The 12,440-nt window shown below is 42.3% G+C and overlaps 1 protein-coding gene across 1 annotated transcript in view; it reads right to left on the bottom strand.

The window, feature by feature from the left end:
- Positions 1 to 12,440, bottom strand: part of LOC145394516 ((3R)-3-hydroxyacyl-CoA dehydrogenase-like) — a 60,044-nt gene that overhangs the window by 32,083 nt on the left and 15,521 nt on the right. The window contains exons 3-5 of the mRNA XM_080268357.1: positions 8,567 to 8,760; positions 8,240 to 8,424; positions 7,848 to 7,975 (exon numbers count right to left, since the gene is read on the bottom strand). Coding sequence (XP_080124483.1) covers positions 7,848 to 7,975; positions 8,240 to 8,424; positions 8,567 to 8,760 — 507 coding nt within the window. The remainder of the gene's footprint in view (positions 1 to 7,847; positions 7,976 to 8,239; positions 8,425 to 8,566; positions 8,761 to 12,440) is intronic.

The raw sequence follows: 12,440 nt of genomic DNA, 5'->3' as shown, positions 1-12,440 counted from the left end.
TTTTCCTCTCTGCTACACCCATATTCCATGTTTGAGCCCCATATAACGCAGTCGGTACCACAACACCCTCATACAGCCTTCTCTTTACATCCATTCTAAGTGAACGACATTAAACACTTTTTCATTCCTCCCAGCACCTCTCCTACTTCATTTATTCTAAACTTCACTTCTGCATCTATTCTTCCATCCACAGCAACATGTGACCCTAGATATTTAAAACAATCTACCTCCTCAAGCAACTCACCATTCAAAACTATATTCATCCCCCTACCAGCTATCAACCTCGTACACTTCATCACTTTACTCTTATTCTCATTTACTTTCAATTTCCTCATTTCACACACCCTTCTAAACTCCTCTACCAACTGTCTCAATCTCTCCTCTGAATCAGTCACCAGTGCAGTATCATCTGCAAACAGCAGCTGCTTCAGATTCCACTCTCCACCATCAACATTCACCAGACTCAGACCTCCACCTAAAACTCTTGCATTCACCTCCCTTACAACACCATCCATGTAAATATTAAACAACCAAGGCGACATCCCACATCCCTGTCGCAGCCCCACTCTCACGGGAAACCAATCACTCACAGCATTTCCCACTCTTACACAGGCTGTACTATTTACATAAAAACTTTTCACCCCTTTTAGTAACCTGTCATCAAGTCCATACAATCTTAAAACAGTCCACAAAGCCTCCCTATCAGTTCTATCATACGCTTTCTCTAAATCCATAAATGCCCAAAACACATCCTTGCCTTTCGCTAAATACTTTTCACACACTTGTCTCACAGCAAACACCTGATCAACGCATCCCCTCCCTCTCCTAAAGCCACACTGCTCATCACCAATCACTCCCTCTGTACCCTCTCTAACTCTCATAATTAACACTCTACCATACACCTTACCTACAACACTCAACAGATTTATACCCTTAAAGCTAGTACATTCATATTTATCACCCTTGCCTTTATACAACGGGACCACAAAAGCACTTGCCCAGTCAATTGGCACCATACCTTTCTCAAAGCACACATTCAACAATCTTACTAACCAGTCAACAACAGTCACTCCACCACCCTTCAGGCATTCCACAGCACACCCATCCATACCTGCAGCTTTCCCTGTTTTCATCTCCTTTATTGCCTTCCCCACTTCCTCCTTCGTGATCAAAGAATCATTTAACTCTCCCAACACATTTATTCCTTGCATCCTTCCATCCGCCACAATCTCAGCCACCCTTTCCTCCTCTACATTTAACAATCTTTCAAAATACTCTGCCCATCTCTTCCTTATTGCATCCATTTCAATTAACATCCTTCCATCCTCTGCTTTTACTCGTTCTTCCTTCCCAGACTCTCCCTTTCGCACCCTTTTCACCTCCTTCCAAAACATTTTCTTATTCTGTTGAAAATTCTCTGTCAGCCGCCTACCTCACCTTTCATCTGCTGCCACTTTAGCATCATGCACAGCCCTTCTCGCTCTATTCCTCTTTTCCTCATACCTTTCATATGACATCTCATCCTTCCTCTGCAGCCACACTTCATATGCACGTCTCTTCTCAGCCACAGCCATACTTACTTCCTCGCACCACCATTCACTTCCTTTTCTTACACCACCACCCACACGTCTCACACCACACACCTCTTCTGCATGCCCCACCACAGCACTCTTAAACAACTGCCATTCCTCCTTCACACTGCCATTTTCCCGATCTTTCACTGCGTTCCACTCATCTTTCAATTTCTCCTGATACTCTATGTTTTTCTCTCTTTTATCCAACTCACTCAGTTTCAAAACCTCCCTGCCACACCTAACCCTCCTAGCTGTCACCCATCTCTTACCTACTCTTAACTTTCCCTCCACCAGGTAGTGGTCAGACATACCTCCACCCTCCCCTCTCATAACTCTCACATCCAACAATCTTCCTATTATATTCCTAGACACAACCACATAGTCCATCAAAGCTCTATCAACAACCCTTCCACCCTCCTGTCTCACCCATGTATACTTATAAATATCTTTCTTCTCAAACAGCGTATTCCCAATCACCATCTCTTGCTCAACACACATCGCTATCATTTGTTCCCCATTTTCATTTCTTCCAGGCACACCATGCATACCAACTACGCCTTCAACTGCTACATTTCCCACTCTAGCATTCAGATCTCCCATCATTACCACATTCACATTCGCTCCAAAACTCTGCAGACACTCATCAACATCATTTCAGAAAGACTCCCTCTCTTCTTCATCCCTTTCACTACCAGGCCCATATGCACTCACAAACGCCCACAACTCACGTTAAAATTTCGCTTTCACCTACATCAGTCTCGATGACACCTCCTTCCATTCAATCACACATTGTTGTACTTCCGGACTCACTAACAGGCCACACCTTCTCTTGCCCTTCCTCTATCAACACCTGACAATCTTCCATTCACACTTCCAAACATAGATTCCCCCTTCCCTTTCATCTTCGTTTCACTCAAAGCTAACACATCCAACTTTCTTCTCACAATGATTCTCCCAATCTCCTCCCTTTTAGCCTCAATCGTACTACATCCATGCACATTCATAGACCCAATCTTCAGGGTACGGGGATAACTCCATCCCCCATCCCTTTCTCTGGCCTGTCTCTTTTTAGGAACTAAAAAACAGAGGAGGGGGTCCCTAGTCCCCTCACCCCGCCCCTTTTAGTCGCCTTTTACGACACGCAGGGAATACGGTGGCAGTATTCTTCCTAACACAACCTGGCCGCAGAGTAGTAGTACCACCCCATAGTGCGGCCAGGTTGTGTTCCCCCCGTTACAGGGGTTATTACCCGTCCCCGTCCCGGAGGGGCTAGGGGGCAAGTATTATTTTCACTCGGTTTGTCTGTCTGTTTATTTGTTGTCTGTCTGTCTGTCCGTCTGTTTGTTAACAACTTTACGCAAAAACTACTGGTGCGATTTTGACTAAAATTGCGGGGATGATGGGCTATGACCTTCTGATCATCTGATTAAATTTTGGGCCCACTGGGTCAAGGCCAAGGCTGTAGGACCAAAAGATGTTAAAGAAAAAAAAGGGGGACGGGTATTTTTTTTTTCTCACGATAACTCCTTCCAAATTAGTCATATCGACATGAAACCAAAACCTAAAGGTTCATCTTTCAAATCTGCATTTCATAACATGCCTCATGACACCAGGGGGGTCCCCCCCCCCCAGTTAGCGGCGGGAGGTGTAAAATTCCAAATGGGTATAAAATCGTCAATTTTGACCCAATTTACTCCAAATTTGATATGCAAAACCTTTGACTAAAATAATATCCTGTTGTGGTTATACGTCAGCACTAAGATGACTCCCGGGGACGTGTCTGCTGTGCCTTGGCACCGCTTCTTGTTTATCTTGGTTTGATTACTTCTCTCTGACTAAATAAATTAGTTATTATTGAAAGAAGTGGGTCTGGCACAACACTTCACTGCCATTTTGGGTGAAGTTGTCAAGTGTTGCAGAAGAAAACTGCCTAAGCATGATGAATAACAGAACCCAATTATCGAGAGTTCATGTGGAGTTAGAAGCAAATATATGCCCCAAATACGGTACATGTTTGAGAGCAGAAAATTGAGCTAGTAACAGTTTATTATTTTCAACAGTTTATTTCTTATAGGCATGAATTGAGATACAGAGATCCACTACACCCTCTGGAAGTCAGTGATGAATACCCCATACCATACTAGTGATGTCTGAGTCAATGACAGCCCTCTTTCTGTGGGGTACTGGCACCACAAAATGCACGACACACGCAAGTCAATACACGTTCTGTTACTAGTGCTTCCGAATTTATTGTACTTTAACAGCGTGATTAGGAATTCAACTGTGGTACAGTGATACAATAACTGTGCTGGCCTCACCTTATTTGGTTGTAGTACGTTTAATACTCACGTATTTCTTTATGAAAAATCTGAGGAGAGACACGTCTATTGTAGGTAAAAATGTCTTAGCTACGGAAGCCCATGCCACAGCCTAATAATGCCATTGTCATCATCTTGTAAATGACTGCTGATTATCTCAGAGTCGTTTCTGAAAGTGCCTGCGATTAACTGAATGAAGACATGCTGTCAACTGCTGCCAAAGGAGATTTATAAAGCCAGAAGTTATGGACAAAGTGTCGTGTCGCAAAAAAAAAATCTGGTTATGAGAAACCATGTTAGAGTTCCGACGGCTCAACCGCACAACAAGCAATGGCACCAGAATTCAGATATGGCGGTATGAGCAAGTATTATATGAATAACGACCAGGAAACTATTTAACCCATTGGGTGGTAACCATATAGCGAAATGGACGCGTGGTGGTCTAGTAGGTTAAGGCTCTCCAATACGATGGGGCTGATACTACAATATATTTGAGGGGTGGTTGCGGTTCATTGCTTACATGATGGCACTCAGGGCCCAGTGACGCTGGCCATCCTTGCTTTACATGTTGGGAGTGAGCACTCTAGGCCTGAAACCCAATGATCCCTGTGACGCGGAAGAGGATTGGATGATAAAAATATATTTTATAAGATCAAGGCATTAGAGATTTTTGCACCTGCACAGGCAATAGTTCAACAGATGTAATGCTTTTTGTGGCACATGTGTGTGTGTGTGTGTGTGTGTGTGTGTGTGTCTGTGTCTGTGTGTGTGTGTGTGTGTGTGTGTGTGTGTGTGTGTGTGTGTGTGTGTGTGTGTGTGTGTGTGTGTGTGTGTGTGTGTGTGTGTGTGTGTGTGTGTGTGTGTGTGTGTGTGTAAAGAAAATACCGTAACTTAGTTTAGAACCGATTTTAAACAATTCTGTGGGAGGGTTAAGGATCACTTATGTAGCTGAACATTTTTTTTTTTTAGACCAACAAGTCACAGGTCCAGGTCACATGTTAAGGTTAACCTGAACAGGTTTTGTCTGATTCAGAACAAACTTGGTGGGGGAGTTGAGGTTAAGGCAAGAGTGGAGGGATTAGTTATTAGAGCAATCATTCAAAGGTCAAAGTTAGGGAGGATTGTCAAGGTTCTAACTGAGTGTGTCTGTGTGAGAAGAGAATAACTAAACAAATTTAATCTGATTTGGACCATGCTTGGTGGAAGAGTTGATGATCAGCAAATAGGTTGATTTTTTCTCTTTATAAAACGATAAATGTCAAGGTCGCTAAGTAAGCTTTACTTATACAGCTTTTGTCCAGTTTACACCAAGCTTTCTACATGGGTTCAGGCAAAGCAAGGATGAAGACACTTGATTCCAAGAACAATTAGCCAAAGGCAAAGGCCACAGAGAAAGACCAAAGATCAAGGTCAAATGGCAAAGTCAGATTAAACGGTTTTAATCCGATTTAAAGTAAATTTGGTGGAAATGTTGAGGCAAAGACAAGGACGAAAGTGCTCGGTTTTAAAAACATTCAGTCAACAGTCAGGGCTTGAGGGCAAAGTAAAATATCATCTGTATAACACAGACAGTTTTGGTTACAGTTTGGAGCAAAGTTAATGGAAGAATTGACGAGTAAACCGTTGATGATGATTATTGATTCTGAGAAACAATTAAAAGGTCATTATCACAGATAAGAACAACTCAAACAAGTCTGATTCAATTAGGACCAACCTTAGTGAAGGGTAGAGTCAGGCAAGAATAAAGTAATTCGATTATAAGATCAATCACTAGAAGGTTTGCGTCACTGTGCTAAGTCGAATATTCCTTCCTCAGACCATTTGTTAGGTGCAGGTATTGGCCTCTCTGAGTGTTGATTCTTATTAACGTTGTCACCACTGAATACAGGTCATACCATCTGATTTGTTAACCTATCCCCTGGCCGCAGTCTTCTCAGTATTTTGGGAGTAAGCCTTAGCACGACACAGACCTTACCAGTTTACATGTTACTTCATTTTTTTTACGTGTCCGACGCTGGGCAAAGGATTCAGGGCCTATTCCCAAGTTTCAGTAGTCCTCCATCGGAGCCAGTAGTCCTCCTACATCTCCACATGTCACCACTTCGGCGCTAACAACCATCGTCCATAATGAATACATGCTAGGGCTGTCTCATACAGGACTGGTGTACTGCTATTACCAGGAGTACAGTACTTTTATGACTTGTCGGCAAGTCATCTGGTAGATCAGAAAAGTCTTCTTTTTAAGAAATTCAAATCCTTAAACTGTTCCCTGCCCCAACCAGGACGCGAACTTGGGTCCATTAGGTCTGCTGGCCGCCTCTCTACCGATCCACTTATATCATACTAAATCGCATAATATAATTTTTTGCAGGAGGGCTTAGGGCATAAGATTTCATATTTTGTTGTTGTTGTTGTTGTTTAATCCCAGTCTGCCTGGCCAAGCAGACTCGCCAACCACAGGTAAGCAACTGCCCTACTGGGTACATCCCACAGATTGTCTACCCCATTGATGTTGCCTCTGCGTATTAGTGTGGCATGTGCTGTACAGTACTCCATTATGTGTTATATTGTGTGGGCCCATTCCAGAAGCGGGACATGTGCAGTATTTAGTTCCACCCAACGTGAACCGAAGCTGGCAACTGAAGAGAATTAGGTGATGTCCTGATCTATACCTAGCTAATTGTTCTCGATCACTTCTATCTTATGATACCTCTCCTTGTTATGAAGTTTGGGAGGAGGGACTTGTAACAGTGTTTTTACCGAGGTGTCGTATTGTCCTGCATGGGAATTGAGTATGCCGGTGTTTCTTCATTGCTAGTGTTAGGATGTTTGGAAGTGGGATGCTGTTGAGGATAGTCTGGTAATGCTTGCGCGTGATTGTTTTATAAGCCCGGTTGTGTTGTGCGGCCCTGTTATTTAATGACAGGGGTACTGTGTGTTAGCGTAGGCTGCAGCGTACAACTGTATGTCTCTCACATCAAGATATTCTCTAACAGCGAGGACTTTAGGTTCAGAGAGTAATTGAGCTTTATGAGTAGCGAGGACTTTAGTTTCAGAAAGTAACGGAGCTGTGGGAGTGATTTTAGTGCAGCCAGTAATGGTGCGTGGGACGTTGTTCTGTATAGTCTGCAAGGTGCTGTAGTGGGTGTTAGATAGGATGGAGGCCCATGCTGTTCTAGTGAATATATTGTAGAGCAGGAAGAGATGAGATGTCATACCGACTGAAATAAATGTAAAACTTATTTCAGAACACAAAGAAAAACAATGTCATTGTTAATTATTCTCGTAATAGTATTTCTTGCTTGGGGGTACTGTGATTTTTAGCAGTGATATCATGCATGACAGTCACTGCATTTTTCATTATAACGCAAAGGGTTTGCAAAGGAAATATCGGTCATGTACATGAAACAATTATTGGATTACTCACATCTGACTTGGTGCCATCAGACTCTTTCATCTTGGTGAAGGAAAAAAGAGGTACCATTTTACGTTTATAATCGGTTTTACCGTAAATCTGATAATACGGCTGGATTCACGTGAATTCTTTTCATGAGCTTCCTGTCTTTATTAATCTGATTCGACATTCGTATCATAAGTAAAGGAATATAATGATTGCATGGGAATTTCTAAGTCATTCGACTTCATTCGTTTTATATCATTTAGTTAGATCAGATGAAACATTTCAAAATGCGCTTCTGTTCTCCAACTGATTTTGTGTCCATTTGTATAATGTGAATTTATTTAGTCTGTGTAACAGCAGAACTATGGACAAAAGAATCTGTACATAAAGTGCCTAGTGCAGCCTAGAACAAAAATGACAGTTAGCCCTGAAAACCACTCTTCCTCCTGGTGTCAGACGTCTTCACATGGCTGATTAAGTACTATCACCTCACAAATCCAGCCACCAGCCATCTGCCGACATCGCCCTACCAACCAGCTCATTGCCTGCACTAACCTTCAGGGCGGCCAAGTCTACCCAACGGTGCGAGCCGCTTGAACAGCTCCTGTAGTTCATCAGGTACCATTGCTCCCATTGGTGTGTCAATCACTCCAGGTAACACACAATTTACGCGAATGGCTTTGCTGAAATGGTAAGCAGTTTCAGTAACTTACACTTCAGTATGGAGGAATCATAATACAGACACACACACACACACACACACACACACACACACACACACACACACACACACACACACACACACACACACACACACACAATATATATATATATATATATATATATATATATATGAGGGAAATAATTACCAACATCAAGGCAGAAACTGTTTATGGAAACCATCATCAGTCCATTGTCTGAATACTTAGTGTATATGGTTTATCTACCTCGCGAGTTCCGCAGCACATGTCTTGGTGAGTGTAATAACTCCTCCTTTGCTGGCACTATAAGCACACAAATGGGGATATCCAGTTTTCCCCGCAATACTTGCGATGTTCACTATTGCACCCTTTGGATCCTTCCCATTGTCCAGCAGTGATGTTGCAAAAGCCTGGGTTACCAAGAAAATTCCCTGCGGAGTTCAAGATGACAGTTATATAAGACTCAATGTAATTTGTGTACCAGTATTAACTTCATTATAGTCTTCCATGTTCTGTTACCTTTTATTCATGGAATATCATTCACTCAACTGATTGCCACAACTTGGAACTGACCGTCAGATTGACATCAATAATTTTCTGCCAGGTGTCATCATCAGTCTCTGAGAAGGGAACCATGGTGAACACACCGGCACTGTTGACTAGCAGCGAGGGCGGGGCGCCACACTGGTCCTGGGCTGCCTTCATGGCCTCCTCCACACTCCTCCTGTCTCTCACGTCCATGGCCACAGCCACGTGCTGCTGACCAACTGCTGGAGACAAGAAAATAATGCACATGTTCTTTATTAGGATGTATTACAAGATGTTAATAGTAACACCAAAATCCTGCCTACCAGAAAATTCTCAGGTGCAAATAGCAATTAAAAGAAATGTTTTATGAACGTCAAGATGTTTGTGTCGTGAAGAACTTACGGTCGTAGTCTTAAACTGTGGGCAGGCGTTTACCTTGTCCTATCCGTATCTTTTGGTAAACTTAACGCACGAAAGGGAGAGCGTTCCCCGGTGACCGCGAGAGGATTATCCCAGTGTAGTAATGGAATCCGCGGGGAGTCTCATAGCACCCCTTCACATGCCCCGTCGTCATATTATAGTAGCCTTGTGCAAAGAAAAGTGTGTAGAATTTGAAGGGCCATATGGTGTGTATGATAGTAAGGATAGAGGTTTGGAGGGTGAATTGCTTGAAAGGGTACAGCAGGGAAGAAAGGTTGCTGGTTCTTTGAAAGCAGTGATAAGAAACAGGGAAGTGTGCATGGAAGTGAAAAAGTTACTACATGACAGGATTGTGATACCAACTCTAACGTACGGAAGTGAAGCTTGGACGTTGTTGGAAGGACACAAGTCAAGAGTGAGAGCAGTGGAAATGAGTTATTTAAGAGGAGCCTGTGGAGTCACATGGAGAGACAGGCTGACGAATGAGGATATAAAGGAGCGTTGTGGTGTGGATGTGGATATGATAGGAAGCGTTAAGAGGAACACACTGAGGTGGTTTGGCCATGTGGAGAGAATGGAGGGTGAAAGACTGACGAAGAGAGTGTATGTGAGTGAGGTGGAGGGGGGAAGAGGGAGGGGGAGGCCGAGGATGAGATGGACGGATGGGGTGGAGAGGTATATGAGAGAGGGGGGTGTGAGTTGGGAGCAGGACAGTGAAATGGCGGGGGACAGGGAGACTTGGAGGCGATTTGTTTGTGGCCACCCCAAACGGGATTGAGGCGTCTGGCAATAGATAGATAAATAGATAAAAATATTGTGTATAGAAAAAATAAACGTTTAATATTTTTTCGTTTAGAAGACTTCACTTCTCCGGAGATGGTTAGTTTACGACGAGGCGAAAACAAAGTTGAGACACTATATCCACTTCCATTATATTTTCCAGTAGTTCTGCCATGCTGTTTTCAGATATGGTGCATGATACTTTTATAAATAGTTTGATTTGTTCATGAAATGATTCCTAAAGTAAAGAATGGCCGAGTACTGTTTAAACAGACAAATCGTGCACAGCCAGTTTGAATTATGAAGCCTCATGTTTGCGTTCGGTAAACTTTTACAAGTCCGCACTATTTTGTTTGGCTTGGCAATTTATTTTTCTGGTGTATTTTGGTGTGATTTGAACGAATTAGATTTTTATTTTCGGTGCTCGTAATTGGTTTTCAAATTAACCCCCCTTCCCAGGTGATTTGGGGGGACTTGGGGGTTTTCGGCAATCTGGGTGGGAAACTGACCAAAACAAGCATTAGGGGCAGAAATATAATCAAAATCGGTATGCCCAGCCAAGGCGTATAAGTATGGTTATAACTGACTGCATGAACCACTTTAAAGCTATGTCTGTCACCTAATTTTCCCCATGGTGCAGGTATGGTATACATACTAACAGAGTATTCAAGAACAAATGCCAGTCTTTAATAATTAAAGGGGTAAGAATGGTTAACATTAAGGGATTATATTATATATGAACCTTCGAAACTTTTTTTTTTTTCAATATTTAAAATATAAAACTAATCAGTGCTACCAACTGTTTGCTGCGTCTACCCACACGAAGGGGTGCTCTCTCACCCTTTCAAGATTACCATTTACGTTGAAGGTGTGACCGTCCACTTCGACCGGGATGTGGGAAGGGTAATCCCTGCCCTCAGTTTCAAGACTACTGGCGTTAATAGTGACTTTTGATTCCAATTAGGATGTTAAATGGGTATCGCCTGAACGTACCTAAATGCAAAATCAGGACTGCAACAATGAGGCAGAGTAAGAATTTCATTAGAATGCTTACTGTCAAAATCATTAGGAAAAAAGCCAACTTTCTTCTTCGGGCAATAAGTAAATGTACCATATTGCTTTACAGCACCAAAGAAAACAGAACTGAGCGTACTGCACCACTTGTGAGACTGACTGGCTTCACTGAGATGCTATTGTTATATTCTGTTTCAGCTACAGAGTAAGCAGCCTGAGCCACAGCCCTCGGGGAATTATGAGAGAGAGAGAGAGAGAGAAGAAAAAAATATATATATCCACTTATTCTGAGCGCTCCTGAGCCCATTCACAGTGTTCATGGGTAAAAAAAAAAAAAAATAAATAAATAAATAAAAGTCAAATCTCCATGGTAAATAATAAACGTTATTATGTTCATTGCCTCAAGCAACACGTGCAATATATAATTTATACAATGGGAATTAAATAAAAGCATTTCCCTTGAACTTTATAATTATTTCTTCATTAGTTCTTTGTCTTCCCATCCATAGCCTTCAGTGCAACTGTTAAGCTATTTGGTCTGCTGCTAGAGACTCTGTGTGTGTGTGTGTGTGTGTGTGTGTGTGTGTGTGTGTGTGTGTCCAAAATATGCGACGATGGACTTCCACTCACATAACGGCCTTTCGTGATCTGCGAAAAATTGTCTTTCTTTTGTCACATGTTGAGCCATTCCCAGACGAAGGTAATTTACATCACATTTTTTCTTGCATCTGTTGCCTAGGAAAGTCAAATTATGATAAGGGGTGGGGGGGGAGGAGATAAAAACTGCAAAAAAATAAGTCATCTACTATAATACCTTTATTATTATTATTTTTTTTTTTTCAAACCTTCCCAGTCAGTTTTCCTGTTCACATCGCAAGTAAGTTTTGGTATGTGAGGCTTGGTTCAAAGAACAGATTGTTAAGTGCACAGTGCTTGTAGGGGAGGGCTACAGTTTTCAGGTTTATACAACAGGTTTTTCATAGTTACACTTTTTTTTTTCTAGCATTTATCTCCCCCTCCCCGCCCCAATTTGTCATATTAAGGCTTCCTGGACTCCAGATGGAAGAAATGACTGATGTGATAACCTCTGCCTGTTAATGGCGCGAAAACTGGAAATGAAAAAAAAAAAATGAAAGCTTATAAATAGTCGATAAACAAGAACATCACCAATGCACACAGAGTATTTGGGGAAAAAAAAAATCTGGTGCCACGCAAAGTAATTCCGTAGCTGAAGTAAAAGCCATGAGTGGGAAGATTAAGTTGACATAAGCAATGTAAATAAAAATGCAATGCTTTTGTTTTCTTCTTCATCTATAAATACGGTATGGATTGTCTGATGCAGGGAACAGGCCGGTGATGTTTGCTGTATTGATATTTTTCTTATTGAGTTCAGTGTATTGTCCATCCTTCCATCATCCAATCCTGTGTCGCCCCAAGAGAAGCGTAGAAACCCTGGGCTAGGCAAGTTGGTCCTGACATTTAAGATGAGTGTGACCGGCCTCACTCATCCCTAAGTGGCATTACGTGAGCAATAAACCCCAACCATCCCTTGGATATAGACCTTCATCGGCTCAATCCGATTGAAGGGCCTTAATTACCCGCTAAACCACCAGGCGTTATAATTTGGTTATATGGTTACCACCCAGCGTAGTAAATGGTTTCCTGGTGTACAGGAAACCTTTTGGCTTGTCACGCAGTGTACAGT

This window comes from Coenobita brevimanus, chromosome 27 (assembly GCF_032717465.1).
Source record: "Coenobita brevimanus isolate Jiangsu-jjx chromosome 27, ASM3271746v2, whole genome shotgun sequence".
Classification (NCBI taxonomy): Eukaryota; Metazoa; Arthropoda; class Malacostraca; order Decapoda; family Coenobitidae; genus Coenobita; species Coenobita brevimanus.
This window is presented reverse-complemented; position numbering and strand designations above follow the sequence as displayed.